The sequence below is a fragment of the Coturnix japonica genome, chromosome 1 (assembly GCF_054131305.1).
Source record: "Coturnix japonica strain WE chromosome 1, WE-NBRP24, whole genome shotgun sequence".
Classification (NCBI taxonomy): domain Eukaryota; kingdom Metazoa; phylum Chordata; class Aves; order Galliformes; family Phasianidae; genus Coturnix; species Coturnix japonica.
The window spans coordinates 110,412,756-110,434,135 of record NC_140663.1 but is presented as its reverse complement, the minus strand read 5'-3'; the positions used below and the strand labels follow the sequence as shown (position 1 = coordinate 110,434,135).

The 21,380-nt window shown below is 41.0% G+C and overlaps 1 protein-coding gene across 6 annotated transcripts in view; it reads right to left on the bottom strand.

Moving 5' to 3' along the window:
• Positions 1–18,719, bottom strand: part of ADGRG2 (adhesion G protein-coupled receptor G2) — a 50,194-nt gene extending 31,475 nt beyond the window's left edge. For 3 of the 6 annotated variants that reach the window (XM_015886254.3, XM_032441059.2, XM_085550330.1), the window contains exons 1-3: positions 18,447–18,575; positions 8,398–8,516; positions 3,440–4,060 (exon numbers count right to left, since the gene is read on the bottom strand). In XM_015886254.3, coding sequence (XP_015741740.2) covers positions 3,440–4,060; positions 8,398–8,515 — 739 coding nt within the window. In that variant the 5' untranslated portion in view covers position 8,516; positions 18,447–18,575. Of the gene's footprint in view, positions 1–3,439; positions 4,061–8,397; positions 8,517–18,039 lie in introns of all 6 variants that reach the window. The other 3 variants (XM_032441054.2, XM_085550328.1, XM_015886244.3) reach the window with 3 other exon arrangements.
• Positions 18,720–21,380: the final 2,661 nt, after the last annotated feature.

The window sequence follows — 21,380 nt, the reverse complement described above, 5'->3', positions numbered from 1 at the left end:
AAATTTGCTTACAAATACAAGTTTTGTCAAGCTCTGTTTGTACAAAGATGTGCATTAGAGGCTGAGGTGAACCAAAACACCTCTTCCCTTGTAGGCTGATTTCCAAAACGCTCCTTCTATTCATACCAAAGAAGACTGAGGCAATGAAAGCAAAGAAAGGGGAGGTCAAACATGCCTTCTGTTAATATGTACAAAGTAGAGCAGTATGTGACTCATCAGACAGGCACTCCATAGTTATGTATTCCACATCTTGCCCCACCCCCTTCAGATCTATTTATTTAAGAGCTTCCTTTAAGAGCTTCTAAAGGTTTCTATAGCATTGTGCCCTTACAATTCTTTAAAAATACATGTATTGGTGAAAGTAACATCTTTCTACGTTTTTAGCTTGCATAACTTGCTTGGTGAACATAATAATACAGACCAAAGTTCGGTACTCAGCAGACTAGGATGAGTGGCAGCTACATGTCAATCTTCTGCCTAAAGAGGTAAAGCCTTAGGACTCCAACCTTCCTTCTAGGAAAGCTGATTCTGCCATCAGAAGAGTACACAATTCAGGAAATCTTTAAAAGGGATTGCACAAGTCTAAATCACACCTCTTGTTGTTCACATCTCCAAATCAGAACAGCATATACTGAAGTTTTCCTCAACCTTGAGTATGCACACAGGGCACTGATAACTTCCTATCAATCCTAAATCACTTTGTTCCCTCAGGTCTGAAAACCTCTTACAGGAACATCAGTAGCAGGTTCAGCCACATAGGGAGTATGAGGACTCAAGGGAAAGAAGGGACAGCACCTTAATCTTGAAGACTGGACAAGACAGTCTAGAAAAATTAAAATGTCACCATCTAACACTGGATTGTATTCATGTAAAAAATGCAACTTAAGGTAACAGGCTCTGGATTTCTGCTAAAAGTTAGGGCACTGATGTCACAAATGAGGTGACAGAGCTTTAGTTCCAGTGACACTATTAATATTGTTCTGTATCTCATGTATTCTGCTTATTCATTGAAACCTGTAAAAGGTCATCTCTGTCATCTTTGTGCTCCTTGCATAAATGCGCAGTGTAACAGTTTGGATACTTATATTTTAATTAAGAATGCTACTGTTTAATATGTAACTGAAATGATTAATGTTTAAACAGCAAATTTCTTCAGTTGTCAAGTCACTAAAGGTGACTCGCAAATATCCCATGCAAAACATGACTACAGAAGAGCTTTTGTCTTTGTATTCTTTTAAGTCAGAGAATATTAGTTACTAGCATTTTTCTTGCAAAAACAATAACGTCCATAATAAAGCTGGTAGTTAAATAGGAATAATTAATCAAGTACTAAGACAAATTACTCTCTGAATTTGGCACTCGGAACAGTAAACACCCTCTGTATCACCTGTTTGGCCTATGTGAAATACTTACATCTGTTCAGCTTGCAAAAGATACACCAAGCAGATGGGACCCAAAAGTCTTGTTACTGAAAGAATCAAGAGCTGCATCTTTAAGTCAGACCTGAAAGTTTTATATTGCTATGCTCCCTGACTCCAAGAAATGTCACTGGCCATCATATCACAAACTGGGAAGCAGTCAGATAGGTTCTTTCTTGCAAATCTTCAGATGCACACAATGCTTAGCTACAGCACAAGTAAAACCCATTCACTTCTGCGAAGTAATTTACTTTAAGTTCAGCATGTCTTTAAGTGTTTATCACATACGTAAATCTTAACAGAACCAGGACTCTGGTCCTTATTGTATCTAACATGGATAAGAAGCAACTCAACAAAATTTTGGTAATCTAAGTAATTAGTATAAAACTTAAATAAAAAGAAAATAAATATAGTTAAGAAAAGGAAAGCCAGAATAAGGAGGTAAAGAAATAGAAGCTAATGATGTGACACTAGGTCAATCTAAATTTACTAATGTGAGTCATTGCCTATGACACACCAATTAGATGATGGCTTACACTGCACAAAGACCTTGAGAAATCACAGAAAACCTGGTAATCTTTGACTGAATGTTTTACAAACAGCTGCTCCATGGGGGCATAAAACGTCAACCAGGTTATAACAAACTTCTTGTTATAAACTTGTCCTCCGGCACAATTACAACTTGAATGAAACACTTCCTTTTCACCGCTTGTGCGTGGCCCTTTGCCAGTTACATTCTATGCAGATACAAAATCAGATCTTTCCAAAGACCTACTGCTCTAAGCACATCTATTTTAACAGGACAGAGAACCCCACAAACTGGGTAATTTTTACAAAGGAGGACAGAGGAATTTCTAGAAAAAAATCCAATTGTAAGACTACCACCAGCAATTAAAGCTGCCTGATGCTGTCAGTGCTTTTTTTGTTTAACTGTCACAATGGTAGGCACTAGACAGTCACCTTCCACAGGCTGGTCCTTTCTTTCCCAGAAAAAAGAAATCTTCTGTCTCTGTTTTAATGCCCTTACTACAACACTTGAAACATACATACAATGCCAATGAGTGATTCTAAAATTACACAGCTAAATTATATTTTTCCATCTTCACAAAATGGGTAGGTAAAGTTTAAAAGGACAGAGATGATGAAGACCAAGACCATCACCACAATCTAACATAAGCACTTCTGTTCTCGTTTAAGAAATCAAGCAAACTAATAACCTTAAAAACTCCAGGCCATGGGCATAATGCCATTTACTACAGTTGACAAAATGGCTCCTACCCAAATTTCATTTCTCTTTTACCTCAGCTAAGAGGATAGCAAAAGCTAGAAAGAAGATTATTTTCTTAACTCCTTCTCAACTATACTAAAATTCATTTTCTCTGATAGCATAATTTTATTTTGTTCTGTTTTAAAGCTTTCTGTGGCTCTTTCTCAGGTCAGTGCAGAACTTTGAGAAAGGTGTTAGAAACCGTTTGGACATTTTAATAAAGGAATATATTGCTACTACAGAAATGAGAGTAAATTAGAGTCTCCAGTAATCTTCACAGATGTAGACCACACAAGCACAATACACAAGACCACACACAATAGCGTGCCAGTAATTATGCAAAAATTTGCATGCATTTAGGCCCAAACCCAACAATTTTGCAAATGAGGGCCATCAACACTTTCCTACACATTTATTCATATAATATAACGTTTGTAAATTAATTAATATGACATTAACAGAAAGCCCTCATACTCCAAGGAGTTGGTTGGATGCATCCCACTCCAATTGCCATTACATGAGCAGCATACAGACACAAAATTGGAGCAAGCTGTAAGTCTTCAAAAAGCACATCAGTAAACTTCTAAATCTGTATGAAAGCTAGTGAGAGCTGCGGACTCTCACCATCTCCATAAACAGAAAAAATGAACAATAGACAAAGACTTTCTAAAATACAGAAGAGAAAATGTTAGACATTTTGCATTAACTTTTTGCAATAATGCTACTCTAAAAGCAGGGAAGCAGTGATACTTACCACATGGCAAAGAGCTGTCCTCTTCTATTGTCTTATTAAACATCCAATCCTCCTTTCTCCAGCCTACAATACTACCATCTCTGCAGTGCTTAGCAAGGTTTATATTTGCTTTATCCCACATTCTGAACATGTACAGCTCCCCAGTCATACCCTGGCCAGGTGACGTAGCTGTACCTGGCAATTTTGAGCAGCCAAGTAAGAACTGCCCTTTTCCAGGGAGAGACATTTTTCCATTTAGTTTTTCGTTTGCTCTTTTTCTTCCATTTATGAATAACTTCACTTCCTTATCTTCACTTTTCCACTGGGTACATATTTGGTGCCAGGTATTTTCTTGAAGCATCTTCACTGTCGTATCTATTTGATTTCCAAACAGCCAGATCCTCAAGTTACCATGATCTCCACTAAGTCCAAGGTCATGCTTATTTACAGAGGGATTACTGTTAGTTGTTTCTTGATTGTATACATACGCTGTCCAGGGACTACTGGAGGAATTTAGCTTGAGGTGCACACAGACAGTGAATTCTTTCAAAGATAGCAGAGAAATTCTTGGCGACATAATCCAAGGATCTTCACATTCAGTCTTAAAGACCGCTTTATATAGTCCTAGGAAATCCTCCTGATCTAAACAAAGAAAAGGTGATTTGCAAAATTACTTTTTAAAAATGATTGTCTACATTGATGTTATACTTTCATATATTACTACGCCTATGAAATTACTCAGTTTTCAAATCAACACATTACCAAAAAACTTTGATTCCTTCTATTTTGTTTCTTGGGTGGGAGGGAGGACCAGCGTATTTGGAAGCAGGTAATCAATCCTAGCTATTCAAGAAGGTTTTGACATAAAACTCAGGCACAACACAAAGTATGAAACATAGCTCCCTAACATAACACTCAACCTACAAGTGGAAGAATAAAAAAAGAGAATCAGGTTCCTATTCCCAAGACTGCACTCAGCTGTGCTTCCGGAAGGGATGCAGCCTGACTCCACCTCCTCTAGACCACATTTAAGGGCTGACCTCCACCTCTCTTTGAGATTGCTATTTGGTGGAGATTGCTTCAGTGTTTTCCAGCAGACTGAAGACCTCTATTGGGTGAGTCTTTTCTTTAAACAACCTTTTGGATACTTACCACCACTTCTCTTGTACTATCTTTGCATTACTGTCACTATACATCACTGTACAATATGAGAATGCATTGATAGACTGATAGATTTTGGAAGGCATTACTTTGTCAATATTCACAGAGCTTTTATATACCTTATAGAAAAAAATGACTAACCATGATTGATCAGGGTTGGATAGCAAAAGAAGATTAGTCAATATACAAATGATGTTTTTTCATTAGTTCCCCTGTGAAAAGACAAATTTTAAGGCAACTTGCATCCAGCTTTTCTTTTCAAGGTACATCACAGTCATTGTCCTAGTTTGCTGTCAGGATCACTGCCAGGTCTTTGATCAAGGGATTTGCTCAAATATTGTGTCTCTTAGCCACAGAGATGTCAGACTTCTTTTTCAATAAGAAGAAATGAAACACAGGAAGAAATTCCTGTTGTGGCAACTGTAGTACAGGCTACCAGAAAATGTTTAAGACATTTATTAATCAGTCTTCATGTAAACTCGCCGATAACAGTTCTTGTTGATTACTACAGCTTTGAAACTCCCCTCGTAATACTAATTAACAGAATCCTGTAGACATCTTTCACAACCTTGAATTATTTCTGAAGTTCAACATCTATCACAAAGGTACTACACAAGGCTATCAAGCAAGGAAACCCAAACAAATTCAGGGTTCAGGCCAAATTAGATGAAATTCCTAATTAGCAGCCAGTAGACTTTCACAGTTTGGCGCTGTAGAAACAGAACATACATCCTAACAGCAAGCAACAGAACTAATGCCCTCTGTTCCACCCCGAAGCATGAATTTACTCATTCGGTTTGGCTATTTGTCACGGTGCATGGGCAAAATCTAGCATACTCGGGTAAGAACTGACTTACTAAATGGAACAGCTTGGTAGATACAGTCATACGTCAACACTTGTAACATAGGCTTCTCTGAAGAAAAGTAACTGATCAGGTCTTTCACTATTAAATAGGAATTATGCTGAAGGTTTGGAAAGATCTGATGAAGCTGCTATTCTTCACAGACTGTATGTCAGTAGTATGTTTGCATGACTTACATGCCCTCTGAAATTCCTGTAAGGAATCTTAAGCCTACAGAGATGGCCATAGTGGCTGGAGAAGGAAGTCTCCTGACAAAGACTCAAAACATAAAATCACTGTTAATTATCCAAGAGCCCTTTATATTTTAAAAACTAGAAGTCCATTTCTGAGCAGAAATGTTAATTAAAGCTTGCAGCAGACTTAATTTGGGAAGCAAACAAATTCTGACAGAGGCTTGATGCCGTGTTAAGCATTAAATCAGGGTTTGTTATTGCTATTAATTCACAACAGCAAATTAATTACAGGGCTGCAAAATCATAGAATGTTCTTTATAGATGCTTGACACTATGAAGCCACTGAGTTAGAAATTATCAACATTATCTTGGCTAGGCCTGTTATATATGTAGGTGGGTGTAATACAAGCAGAAGCTAACAATACTTCAAAGCCTTGGAAATTCAGTTAATCATCATTTATTTTCTCTAGTAAGGGTACTTCTGTGCTGCAGCCCACTCTTGTTCATAGAACCAAGGAGCTGGAACTGGCTGTCCTCTGACAGGGTCATTGAGCTTACAGTTAGTTCCTTTGAGTACAGACAATGCAAAAACATGGCATAAAACATGGCATAGGAGAAAGAATGCTCCAAACATCTGCAGAGTAAGAAAACTAAGCAAAAATAACAAGTTAGAGTCAAGAAAATTCCATTCAGTAGAAACTGGAGACTAACTTCTGAGTGGCATTTGCTAGATTCAAGCACTTAGCCTCCTTCAGAAATGCAAGATGTTCTTTTTTAATATATTCACATCACTAGAGGAAAGTGCTGAGACTAGATGTAGTGCTAAAACTAAAATTGTTCACTGAAGTGTGTTCTCTCAAGCAGTGGAAGAACTGAAAAGTATGTATATACTTTCAAACATTTAAAACACGCTTTTTGAACTTAATAAGGTAATGCAGGAGGAGAACAAAAATGTAATCTTTTTTCAAACAGTTTCAGACATTGAACTGATGTCTCTGCAAGAAATAGTCAGCCACAGGTAATAAGAATTATACCTGTAAGATCCTTCCAATTGGCTGCAACTTTCTTTACATTGCTAATATCTACTATTTGAGTACAATAGAACATTGCTACAGTTGAGCATTCTTTTCAATAAGGGTAATCATGTGTTTACTCATACATATAATCTGTTTTTTAACCAATAACAACAACAGTCATTAATTTCTATGCAAGTGTTTACAATCTGTAACACATTTGGCTTGCTGCAGTCCATAAAAATAACATCAAAATAATCTTAAACCTTTGCATATTCCATCTAGAACTATTAGCTGCTATTTGTAAAAAGTTTAAAATAAACTTTCTACACGTGGACAGATTAATTCTTCTGGGAATTCTGAAGCTAAGAACTGTTTCCTCCTTTTCAGTCAGAGTTATATTTAGACAGATGGGGATAAACTCTGCTGCCACATTATGCAGCATCCTATATGTTGGAAAGATCACAGATAATTCTTTTCTGTTCATAATCCTGAAAAGTATCTTAGTTGAGGAAAGAACTGAGCAGAGATGATGCTGACAATGCCCACAGCCTACAACAAAAAAACCACCACCAACAAAATACTGTAGAATCAGAAATCAACTCTTGCATCAGTTTAGGTCTTCTTGAAGGATCACTGACCCTTGCAATTGTTGATCTAGATACCTCCAAGACAGCAAGTTATATACAGGTGAAAGAAAAAAAAATCCTTCTTTGCTTCCATTCTCAAAACTCTAGATGTAGCTGAATTGTCCCTGGCAAAATGTTCGTAGGACATTTGTCCGTATTTTGGTTTTCAAAGTACCTAAGGTTAAAACTTGATCATTTTAGCAACAGTTTTGTAATGTGAACCTCAAATTCTGCCTCAAAAGAAGCTTCATTTTACAAAAACTACTACATTTGGAGAATTAGAATTAGACTATTCTGCTAACATAAAAATTCCTAGCTAGTAAAATGTCATTAAAAAGGCATATTTATTAAGTGTATTTGATCTGTAAGAAACTCTCACCTTCTGGAGTATAACATGCCACAAAACAAGAAGGAGCTTCTAGAAATAAGCATTATGTAAATGGCAAAAAAAAATTCTCTTTTTTCTTTATTACTCCACGCACAACATTAGCATAAGAAGTTTTACAAATGACAAGCACTGCTATCTGTGCCTGCTGAGGTTCAGCATGAGACTTGCACTTGAGCTTCACAAGCAGTAAGGAATGAAACACAAACTTGCTGATCCTACTTTACCTCATACACAAAAACATCACCACGTTAGTTACTCCATTTCTACTAGAAATAACAAGAACTTTGATTCTTTTTCATTAACTGCTATAGAAGGAGCATACATCCGTCAAATTCAAATGCATAATTTCTGTTAATATATTGTTTGTGTTCTATGCAAAATTAAAAGGGTCTTAAAGTGTCCATGAAAGAGCAGTATAAAATATTTAAAGGGAGGTTCTGACAATAGTTCCACCTTCAGTTAAAAAAAAATAGCAGGGAAGTAATGTTTTGTTATTAGGTATTGCGCTCACATTTTCTCCTCATCCACAGGCAAACAGAAATTACTACTGATGACTCTTTGTGAAAATAAATACTGAGTTTGCATATCCAAAATGATTACCAGATGTTTTAGCTGTTGGTAATGATAACTATACCCTTTGATTTCAAGAAGGCAGAAAGTTGCCTGTTGTGAATATAATCAAAAGTTCTATTCATAAAGACTAATGCTGATCACTGGAATATCAACAACAAATTGGGAAAAACATGTCTTACCTTTGCTGGCAGTGGCCAAGAACAAATGAAGAAGGAGGACTGGGAAAGCAATCCTGAATCTCAATAAGATGTGCTGTATTCTGCCAACACAGCAGTGCTGTCTTCCCCAGGCAACCATTCTAGAAGAAAATAAATAAATACATAAATAAGTCATTGCAACTAGAAGAAACACAAGTGTGTGAATACTGTGACAAATGATGCTTCCAATGCAGATGTGTTAATTTTTCAGCCCTGTTATACTACTGGTCATGTACTATGCACAAATGCACTGTGGAGTATTGCCATGTCACCAATAAATAAATAGCTGTTGGAGGAAAAAAGCAAACAAACATTCACGCTCTAATTCTCCAAAGACTCACAAATATATCAGATCATGACTGCAAGTCCTTACACAAGTAAAGTTTAGAAGTTCATAAGGCAAACAAACATCATAAGCCTCACAAACAAAACACACAAGAGTGACACCCTGGTGAGCTTTTTGAAAAGCTTTATTAATCACAGGACGTAACTGGGAAGCACTTGTTTGGTCCCCAGCCCGCAGGTTCTATTAGCTGACATTTAATAGCATCACTGAGAACCTCTGAAGAATACAAGACTTTGATTCCCACTCCTCATCACATTCTCATGACAAAACAGTTACTGCAAATTTCAACAACAAATAAAATGCAACAAGCCACTGTGCACAGAAAGTTCCTAGAGAATATGACAGAAAACTGATTTCTCTATGTCTCTTCTTAGTGATGGTTGCCTCAGGTGGGCAGTAGGAAATCGTGATGGAAAACAAACATGCTTCCTACCATAAGATTTAGCACCCCCAAGAATTATACTCTTTTATAATGAGATCCTTGGGAGAAAAAAAGGGAAAAAAAAGAGTGTATATCTTCTGGATATTTTGCATGCTTAAAGAGCCGTTAAATAAAACATTCATGTGCTTTTTCCATGCATTAGGTCTTTTTAGAGTTTTACAGAGACGTATTTGTTAGCAATTCTGTAACTGATTTGAAATAAACACAAAGCAGTTAACTTTATATATTTATTGTATGTATCTTTTATGTGCCTGCCTTATGGAAGGCCACAGCATCCTGCACAGACACAGAAGTTTAACATGGCCATCACAAACCTGGTGTATTCATACCTGGTTAGCACTGAGAGAAGTTGGGAATCAAGCTACCTGTATTTTTGTACATGTTGCATCAAGCTGCAGTAGGTTTTTTTCTTTACATGAACTGTTAAATGTTCACTCCTGAGGGTTATAAATTCTTGCTAAAGGTGAGGGCTAACATAAATTTTTTCCAGCACTCACATTAATATAAATATTTATTAGAATAAAATGGTTACTATGGGGTGAAGCCTCCAAGTAAGCACTAAGGGAATATACTGGCAGACATGTAAATCAGTGAAGTTGCTAAGTAAACAGCACTTTGGAAATTGATTAAACATGCATGCAAATAAATTATACACATATGACTGTAATATAGAAAACAAAGGAAAGGTTTTCTGAAGATTAGAACAGCGCCATGTTACTGCCAGCCATCGTTTCCAACAGTTACACAGTATATGGTATTTCTGGCAAAAATATGATCATACTGATTGGATTGAAGAAGACTGACCTAGATGATGACACATGCAGTTTCCACTTTGCAGATGCTGGATGCATGCTTGAAACCAGAATACTCCGAGGAAATAACTATCAAGCTATGGCAAGATCATGAATGACAGCTGCAACTAATAATAAAGCTTTTCAGACAGTACATTAAGTAATTACACTAATTATTCTAAGAACTTGATAACAAAAATTGCCATGCATAACACTGGTAGGTTTGTGACTGACAACTTGCAAGGATGGTCCACCTACAATATAACTTCATGGTGTTAAAAGAAATGCACATCCAAACGCTATGTTTCCTTTCTCTGATTACTCACACTTCCCATTCCCATCTCAAATTAGGTCACTCCCAAGCAAAGCCAAGCTGCACATCTATTCCTTCAATCTATGGGGAAATCTCTTTTTGGTACGGGAAACCATACACTCACAGTAATGCTGCTAGACAACAAACGAAATTTCAGCAGTCCTTGCCTCTACTGCCTACAAATGAAGAGCTGAAATATGAATGGGATTGAGCCCCAAAAAGCTCAGCAGAACCCAAAAGCTTAGCAGTTGTTGCTGGTAAGTGTTGAAGTGTTGTGTCACATAAAAATCTGATTTGAAATGCTTCCAAATTCTCTGCATTCAGTTTCAGGATAGAGGCAAGGTTTCTTGTTGAGAGAATACAGTCATATCAAGAAGTCCAAAGCTATTCAGTTACAAATGTGGATTAATGGTCTCATGGGACACAATAAAAAACAGAGAGCAGGAAAGTGAATGAACATACAAAGGGAATTCCCAACATGATCACAACTCAGTTGACCTTTTGCAAGACCTTCAAGATGGATGCTAGCTCAGCATTTGTTCCAGCATCTAGTGAAAATTACAATAAAAACAAAATATTAGGTATACAATATTATCGTTTCTTTCATTTCACAACAATTCTGCTTACACTCTATTAAGGAAGAAGATCCGCCTGTCTATACTATCATTATTTTTTAGACACTGACAAGCCCACATTCTTATCACTAATATTAACTAGATTATTTCATGCTATTTTTCACTAGTCCTCTGATGGAATTGCCCTTCCACACAATGGTACTTTCACCTGCCTAAGTAGCACAGTTTCCACAGGAGATGAAACAGCTTGATCCAAACAAACACTGTGACGGGGTAATCTACTGCAGAAGGGCAGGTGAAAGAATCTTAAGGGTTACCCAAAGAAAATAGTTAAAAACCAAGGTCCATAAGGCTTTCACCTTGTTTACTCCACCGTACCCAGCTTTTCACCTCTGAAAGATAAACAGCATTACTTGTAGTTGATGTTTTCCAGGCACTTCAGTGGACTTAGAAGAACCACAGGAAATTGGGCTCGTGTTGCAAATGCGCTTGGAATCATAGAATCATAGAACAGAATCACAGAATTACCCAGGTTGGAAAAGACCTTGAAGATCATCAAGTCCAACCGCAGCCTAACCAGTACCCTAACTCTAACAACCCTCCACTAAATCATATCCCTAAGTACCACATCCAAACAGCTCTTAAACACATCCAGGGATGGCTGTTCAACCCCCTCCCTGGGGAGCCTATTCCAGTACCTAACTACCCTTTCTGCGAAGAAGTTCTTCCTAATATCCAACCTAAATTTTCCCTGGCACAACTTGAGGCCATAATGCATAAGAGACGGGATCTGTGCCTCTGCAACCCGCCCCAAGGGTGTCTGCTTGTTGCAGCCCCACTCAAAATGCTGTGGGAGAAGTCTGGACTGTGTTCCAAGTGTAAACTCACATCAAGGTACCTTGCCCATCCTAAGCCACTTCTTGCCTTTTATTACAGAAGACACATTTTTACTATCCTGAAAGCCACAAAAATAATAAAATCAAACCTTAAATACAGCTGCCTGCGCTGTACTATACTTTGTTACATCCCCCTCTGAAAATTACATTCAAGTTTCACAGTGCTTGTTGAACATGTCTGTTTACTGGCAATCATTTTCCTCATTCTTAATTTCAGCCAGAGCTGATTCTCACAGCCAGTGCATGAGCTGTTGGTAACAGAAAGTTTGTTGGAAATCCCAACTGTAAGCAATCAGTCATTAACTTCTGACCGTGCTGTCTACTGCTGTGCTTCACACTGTTTTGTTCACGTCCCATTTATTCCATCTGAGGCTTTCAGAGTCAGATCTTGGATTTTAAAATATATATTACCAGATTTATGGAATTTACTGTTGAGGAGGACAGTAGTGATGAATGGTAAGATTCTGGCTGTTGATTCTGAGAGTCTTCATTATTCAAATCTTTACCAAGTGAAAAACGACAGTAAAGAGCCAAATTGCTCAGGTACGAGAGTTTCTTAGTGCTTTGGATTTCTTTCAGAAACAGAAAACTACTGACTTCTTCCATCAACCCCGTCCCAGACTGGAACGAAACTGTAGTAAAGTTTCTATGTTATTTTTAAATTTTGGCTGAATCAAGTGAGATGTAATAGGGAGGACGCTATGTTGGAAAGTCTTATGTCACTGTGAATTTTGGCACATATAGCATCTACCAACTTAAGTTCTAGTCTTAAGACAAGAAACACACCACTGAATTAAAAATGGTCTTCTATGTGCTTGTTTTCTTTAATGTATTTTTCCAGAAGACAGTAATAGGATTATTATTGTCTGATAATAGCTTGGCTTTCATTAATGCCTTTCCTTACTTATCAAAGGCTGTAGAATCAGACTCACAGAGTTCCATGAAATCCAATCACTTCAAGTAGAGCATCGCTTTTTCTAAAAGCTGTAATGGTAACATCAACTAAAGGATCCATCAAGTAAGTCCTCCTGACATAAATCTTTACCGCTTTCAAAGGTATTTAATCTTTTTCTTATTGGCTGACAGAGCACAGCAAGCCACCTGGCTAGACACTAGTCCTCTGGAAAACTTACAACTCTCAACAGAAAGAAATGGGAAGAAAAATTCTTGGAGGAATTCATTCTTTTACTTAGTCTTTGCCTAAGACTAAATTCAGTTTGCACAACACTGGAACTTTTAAATTGAGATGTTTAAATTTCGTTTTACAATAAATAGATTTATAAGGCTGCACTCAGTTACACTTAGAGATCTCACGCTTAGAAGTATAGAAGTGTAAGCTGATTTGCTAACACAATGGCTGAGTGTTTAAGGGTTTGAAATCCAATGGGGTCTTCCCATACAGGTTCATAGTCTGCTTGACTTGTCCTCTTCTTACTCCTTCCCGTTCTTGGTAGGAGTTTCCTCCCTTAATAAACAAGCGGACATTCATATCACTTCCTCTTGCATATAGCAGAGGCAGATACTGGCGTGGGTTGGTTCTAAGGTTCAGATGCAGGGCCTGACTGGAGCAGCGCACAGTGTGGCTCAACAGACCAAGCCCCCGTGCTTTGTAGTGGTTTGGACCTCTTAGGAATTATTACAGTCTACCAGTTGTTTGGGATCCTGCACTTGCCCAGGGGCAAAGTCTCTAAGTACTGAATGTGCCCACTGTTCTAGGTGCACACCAATATCCTCCCACACTCCCTGCCACTCACAGCTATCCAGGCTCCAGGCAGATCTCTGGGTGGTATTCTTAAATAGCTGCTTAACTTTAAACAAAACCTGAAACATGTTCAGGAGGTGCAGCAATAGGAACATGATTGTTTTAACATCCCAAGGAAGGTTTACTGGATAAACGCTTTTCTTACATCCAATTGAAATCTCCCCTCTTCTACTTTGAACCCACTTCCCCTTGTCCAGTCACAACAGACCCTGCTGAAGAGTCTGCCCCCTTCTTTCTTAAAGCTACCCCTTTAGATACTGAAAGGTTGTACCACGTCTCCTCAGAGCCTTCTATTCACTATGCTGAACAAACTCAGCTCTCCCAGTTTGTCCTTGGAGCACCAAAAGGACTGCTATGGTTTAACCCACGAGACAGCTCAGCATCAAACAGCCATTTGCTCCCTCCACTCCTCAAAGGGATGAGGGAGAAAACCAGAAATGGGTAAAAACTGTGTGCTGAGATACAGTTTAATAGGGAAGAAGAAGGAAAAAAAAAGGCCTAGAATGACAGAGAAGTGATCGCTCAGCTCATGCTTTTAATTTTCCTGCTTTTGGAAAATGGAACTTGAAAGTTTCCTATACCTTACTGTAAGTGGGGGAAAGAAATGAAACAGTCCTTTCTGCTCAGTTCACAGGCCCACCTTCCCACTCTCCACCCCATACTCCATTGGCTTGCACAACAGCATCACCTCCAAGACAGTCTAACAAAGAAATGACACTGATTACATCCTAAGCTTTACTTTATGGACATAGCAGGTCTCTTGGATCTTTCCACTGGAGCTGTTAAAAATCCCTTGGAAGCTATAGAGTACAACATTTGGTGAAAGTGGTTTGGTTTTGATTTATTTTTGTTTGTTTGTTTTAAACAAACACAGTCTGCTTTAATCAACAGCTCAATGGTCAAACATGCCACTTGTATCAAAGAAATAAATCTTATCATTTTTGACAGACAGATACACTGAAGCAACCCATCTTCCAGAACCCAACCCAACCTACAGGTCTGGTAATGAATATGGCATCAGTACTCTGTGCAGCACAAGGAACTACAGTAACTTTGACGCCTCTTTATATGGGGTAAATACTTTCTGCTCCTCTGTTAAGCCATTCCCTGAAGGGAACTTACACCCAGGAGGGGAGTAAACTCTTTGAAAGGGCTGACAATAGCAGGACATGGGGAAATGGTTTTAAGTTAAAAAAGGGAAGTTTTAGGTTGGATGTTAGGGGGAAGTTCTTCACTAGGAGAGTGGTTAGGCCCTGGAACAGGCTGCCCAGAGAGGTTGTGGATGCCCCGTCCTTGGAGGTGTTCAAGACCAGGTTGGACGGGGCCCTGGGCAACCTGATCTAGTAAAGGTGTATGTTTGGTGGCCCTGCCAGGCAGGGGGGTTGGAACTACATGATCCTTGAGGTCCCTTCCAACCCAGGTCATTCTGTGATTCTGTGAGTTAATATACATTTCTTAATATACACTTCTAAGATCTTGTGTTAGTTCCACAACAAAGTACCTGCAATGAAACTGCCCTGAAGGTGATGAAAGCAGCGCTCACAGCATGTGCACCTGTGGTATACAAGGTGTTCAACTCACAGCTAGAAACAAATCCACGTGACTCACGCAGGGACAAAGTTAAGATGCTTTTTTTTTTCTTTTTCTCTTTGCCACTGACTTGATGGCAATTACAAAGGATCCTTTATCTACCCAGGACAACAATAAATTTCAAACAATATTTTGGCACAAAAGAAATCAAAGACTCACAGTCAATTGAGTCCTGCGAATTACTGTTTAATTTACATAACCCTATCTTTTCACACAGCAAGTATAGATCCTTTCCAAACTACAGTTCCACCAGGAAGGTAGCACTGGAAAGAATAATACTCCCATAAACATGAGCAGTTATCTGATAGACATGAAATGATTCACACAGTATCACAGTATCACAGTCTCGTGTGGGTTGGAAGGGACCTTAGAGATCATCGAGTCCAACCCCTGGGATTCGAGCCTCCTGTGTAGCAGAGCAGCACTTCTACCACTTGCACCACAGGGGGGATTCGAACCCCCTGGCTCTTCTTTCTCACAAGATGGAAAGCACCTAAAACTGCTCTTTTATTAATCAACCAGAGCCAGCAGTGTGTCCTGGCACTCAAGGGGCACACACAGCACAGCCAGCCAGTCCAAAGAGGTGATGATACTGTTGGTGTGGCCTTGCATCAAGTATTATGAGCAGCTCTAGGTTCCAAAACACAAAAAGAATGTTAAAGTCCATGGAGACATCCAAAGGAGGCACCAAAGCTGGTAACAGGGCTGAAGGGATGTTCTATGAGGAGAAGCTGAAGGCACTGGGGAGAGGAGGCCAAGAGGTACCTCACCGTTCCCTGCAGCGCCCTGATGAAGGGAGGCAGAGGGAGGTGCGGGGCTCTGCTCCCAGGAGCTCACAGCAGAAGGGGAACAGCACAGAGCTGCCAGGAAAGAGTCAGACTGGACATTAGGAAAGTTTTCTTTACCATGAAGGTGGTCAGACACTGGAAGAGGCTTCCTGGAGAGGCAGTTGATGCCCTGTGCCTGGCAGTGTTCATGGGGTATTTATACAAAGCCCTCAGTAACACGCTCTAACTTCTGGTTAGCCCTGACATGGTCAGGAGTTGGACCTTGTAGTCTCTGAAGGTTCCTTCCAGCTGAACTGTCCTAAAAAATAATAATAGTCTAAAAATTTCACACATCTGAGAGAACAGCAAAGCTTTTAACTGCACCTGCATACAATGAAACTACTAAACTTACCATTCATCAGCAAGCTCACATCTCAGGACAAACACAGCACACCTTATCCATGCCAATTCTGCTCTTGAAGTCAATGAGAATAACTGTGTGAGCCATTTTGATTGTGGCCTAATCTAGTATTCCACTGAAAATACAATAATCCCTAATTTGTGCAGTGTAACACCACACTAATTACAAAGGCCAATGATCCTGCTATATATTAAGAACTAAAAGCTGTCAAAGTTTAACAACTGTTATTCCCTTATCAAGTCCAAACCTTTCTTGAACCTGCCAATATTTTACCATTATTAGTGGATTACCTGTCTTAAAGCACTCACTGCACTCACTACAATTTGGGAGATTAGCTTGAGAATGGGAATTCAGTACTTGATTTCTCTCCAGCTGGCTGCAATTGCAGCCAATTTCTGCTGATGTGTTTAGAAACACAAGTTTAATGTGAAATTTTGAACGACATAAAGGGAAAACAAACAAACCAACATGCTCACGAATGCTGTCTGATCTACATAATTACCTAAAGTAATATTAGGGGACAAGACCCTGCTTATTCCACCCACATGAAGATCACATAATCAGAATCACAGAATTATCAAGGTTGGAAAAGACCTAGAAGATCATCCAGTCCAACCATCACCAATACTTCTCAGCTAAATCATATCCCTCAACACCAAATCCAAACGTTTCTTGAACACTCCCATGGTCGGTGACTCCACCACCTCCCTGGGCAGTGCATTCCAATGCCTGACTACCCTTTCTGAGAAGTAATACTTCCTAATGTCCAGCCTGAATCTCCCCTGGTGCAGCTTAAAACCATTCCCTCTAGTTCTATCACTGTCTACATGAGAGAAAAGGCCAACCCCCAGCTCACTACAACCTCCCTTCAGGAAGTTATAGAGAGCTATAAGGTCTCCCCTGAGCCTCCTCTTCTCCAGGCTGAACAATCCCAGCTTCCTCAGCCGCTCCTCATAAGACCTGTGCTCCAGACCCTTCACCAGCTTCGTAGCCCATCATTTCCAGGACACTTTCCATTTTTAGGAAGGAACGCACAAAGGAATAAGATGAAAGCTTCAGAACAGGAAAGGTTGAACAAGTGCCTCCTAATGACGGTGCACACCGTTAGCCTATGCAAGTAAAAGGATGAAATGCATTCTGAGCAAAGGCAAGCGGCACAAGTGACAGAGCGCAGGAGCCAAGCAGTTTGCTGTGGGACAGCCTAGCACTTAAATCTGCGTGCCAAGGGTTGTAAACTTCGGTCTGGCCTTTACTGAAGCTGGTTCCACCATGCCTGCGGTGTGACTCCCACTCATCCCGCTGAAGCCAAAGCCAGCGCAGGCTCGCACAGCCACACTGTTAACTTGCTGGATGGCAGCCGGGACTGAGTTTACAAACACGTTTTCGGCATTTTCACATAAATCAATGCAAGACGATCGGTAATAGCAACAAAAGTCGGCACTGGCACAAATACCAACAGTGAGTAACAAAACCAAAGCAAAAATCAATGCAGACAGCACTCAAGGTCCCTTCCCGCACCCAGATCGCTCCTCACTCAGTGCAAACGACCAAAAATCCCCACCCAGCTCACAACACCGGCTGTGCCCCACAGACCTTCTTGTGCTTCTGAACCCTCGCCGTCCCAGCCGGCCACCCTCGGCTCTACCACACACCGCATTCAAACCCTGCTGACGCGTCAAACAGAACTACTCACTTCTCTCCGACTGCAATGTGTTACTGACCTCTATCCCCGCTGACCAGCCCGGTCCGCAGCCGCACCCAGCCGGCACCGCGGATCGGGCACCTGCCGGCTGGAAGGGTCACCCTCGGGATGACCACCACCCTCGGGACAACGGGTGGGCGCCGTCCCCCTCTCCCTAACGGCCCCTCGCTGCCAGACGGGCTCTGTCCTCGGCCGGGCTGGGCTGCATTAGAGGGCGGAGGGGGCGGCGGTCGCGACTCGCACCCCGTCGCTCACCCCTTCCAACAGGGCGGGCAGCACTCTCTGCCCTCAGTCCTCAGGGGAAGGCGGTGGAGAGGTCGTAGCCGAGCACCTCAGCCTGAGCCCGGCTGGCACCTTCGCAGCTGCCGCTTTGCCGCTCCCTCCTCGCCCCGCGCAGCCCCCCGCCCCGAACCCAGCTCCGCTCACCTGGCCCCGGGGGACCGACCGCCCGTCCCGTCCCGCGCGACGCCGCCGCCCGCTCGGCACTCGGTGCTGGAGGCGCGGCCACCGCCCCCGGCAGCTGGAGCAGCCCCGGGCCGCGAGCGGGGGGCGGAGGCAGGATAGGGAGGTGCTGCCACAGGGAGGGAGGGAGCCGGAGCCCCTCGGCAAGGCGGGACCGGCCGCGGTGGCCCCGCGGGTGCGGGCGTTGGCTCCGGCAGAGTCCTGCGGGCGGCTGTGGGGAGCGCCGGTCGCGGTGTGTGAGGGCGGCGGGCTGCGTGAGGAACAGCGCGGCTCCACGGGGATCCCGGGGCGCTCCGCAGTTCCACACAGCGAATTCACACAGTATCTCACAGTATCACAGTCTCGTGCGGGTTGGAAGGGACCTTAGAGATCATCGAGTCCAACCCCCGGGATTCGAGCCTCTGTGTAGCAGAGCGGCACTTCTACCACTTGCGCCACAGGAGGGGGAATTCAAGGCGGGACGGGGGAAGAGAGAAAGGTGTGACTTTCCTCTCGTTAACTTGTTTGAGGTGAATGAGGCACGCTGAGAAAAGGCACCGTTTCCAACGATTACTTTTCAGTTGCTTAACACAACGAAGTTTTTAGGAACTGCTTCTGAGGTTGGAAGGGGTCTCACAAGACTTACTCCTCTGCCTCCCTGTGTTGGAGCAGGGCAACTCCAGCACGTTGCCCCAAACTGTGCCCTGACAGTTCTGTGCCTAAGAAAGCCGACTCCACACCACCTCTGGGCACCCTCTTCCAGTGTCCGACCACTCTCACTGTAAAACTCAGTTTTCATAGAATCATAGAATGGTTTGAGTTGGAATGGAGCCTTCAAAGCCATTTCTCTGCAATGAGCAGGGATGCCTACAGCCACATCAGGATGCTCAGAGATATCTTCCTTGAACATTGAATGAACCATAGATTGTGCTCCCCTTACCCTTCTGTGTGGACGTGGTGGTGGTAGGTTGACAATTTTACTTGTTAATCTTAGTGGTCTTCTCCATCCTTTGTAATCCTGTGATTGTATGATTCCCTTCTTAGCTTATACCTCTTGATGAAGTGACGGAGGATTATATGTCCCTCATTTCTGAGGTGGACTTACAAAATCAATAAAAAAGAGGATAAAATTGTCCTGAATGTATTGCTAGGCATAGATAGATAGATAGATAGATAGATAGATAGATAGATAGATAGATAGATAGATAGATAGATAGATAGATAGATAGATATAGTGGTACTAAGTCAGTGCTCTTTTGACACATCCACAGTCTGCTCTACACAGGTTAGCAGTGTTTCAACAGAAAGTCTGAATGGTTGAATGAGCACAGAAACTGAAGCCCAACTCACCCTTAAGGCACATTATGTGTTGGCAGGGCAGGTTTAGTAAGCTCACTGTATTGCCTGTTCTGTGAATAATTACCCATGTACAGATAAATGGAAGCCTGCCTCTGTCCCACTCCCGTGACAAATGACACATTCTTTTAAATAAAAATCAACTAGATGATGAATTTTTAAGCACTGAAATGTAACTGCAGGCAGAGTAATTTCCTCAAAATATATTTTTCTCTCAGATCCTGTTCGTTTAGCATGAGAAAATACTGTGTGACTTATAAAAGGCAAAAGCCCTACTTGATTTACACCTGAAATATCTTATTTAAACTATATATTACATAAAAGTGGGTAGTGTCCAGTAACGTGCTTGAAGAGAAACCAAACAGAATTAGTTGGTAATGACCTAGGAACCAAGAACAAGTAATGAAGTTAATTCCCACAAGCCAAAGGCAAACTTCTGTGCTCTTCCTAAGAAACTGTAGTCTGTGGCAGGTCTGAGACACAGGTACAGGTAACTGAATGAGGAAGAGCGTTTTGTTCCCATTAGTTTGTCATGACTAAGCCCCCAAAAAAAACAAACAAAAAAACCCACCAAACCAAACAACAACCCTCTCTTCGTTCAAATTGCTCAACGCCTCCTTTATTATAGGCTAGTGCAACAGTGTACATTGGCTTAGTAGGAACAGCAAGGGACGTGTACAGGTTTGAGAGAGTGATACTCCCATGAAGGGAAGCAAGCAAATCTTCTGTCTCCAAGCAAAACGATCACATTAATTATGTCTTGGATGGGGCTGAATAAAACTCCTGGAGCTGAGAGACTCTCCAGAAGTTTGCTCATCTAAAGGTAACTAACTTGAAAATGGAGATGAGGACACAGTAATAATAGGAGTTTGTCTACATATCCGTGTTTGGACATGTAACGAGATGCTGGATTTCAAGCTTCTGACAGTTCAAGCATTTTATTTATTTTATTTATCTTATTTCTTCTAGTTAAGAGGATTAAACGTAGAAACCTCAACAGTGACTCCAACAAAGTAAGTGGCTAAATTCCCATTATATTCAGCGTGACCAGAGTCTCATTTCATGCCTTTGAGTTGGTTGGGGATGCTTTGTTTTGCTTTGTTTTAAAAAACCCTCTCTGTCTCTATTTATGTGTGCGTATATACGTTTCCTAGTAACATCAGCCATTACTGTTACACATCATATCGCAGCATTTGCTTCATGGTCATGATTTGTGTAACCTAATGGGACTTGTTCTAGTGATGTAATTCATGTCTCAGACAGTAGGAAAAAAAAAAAAAGCAAATAGTTGTTAGTTTGAAAGAGAGGGGAGAGATGGTGGGAGAGGAGATCTCTGTTTCCCTTTTCAATTTTCCTGTGAACATGGAATTCTTGAAGAGTTAAGTGCTTGAATGTAGGTGCCTGAAGGAACAGAGTTGTCATGTTTGCTTCTCTCTGCTTCTCCCCTGTTCTTAGTGTTTGGGATTGGAGGTTGTTTTGCCCTGTGATATAGTCAACTCCAGGTAATTTAGGTAGATAAAAGAACTTAGTGTAAAACTGGGGGAATGACTGCTTCAAATGATC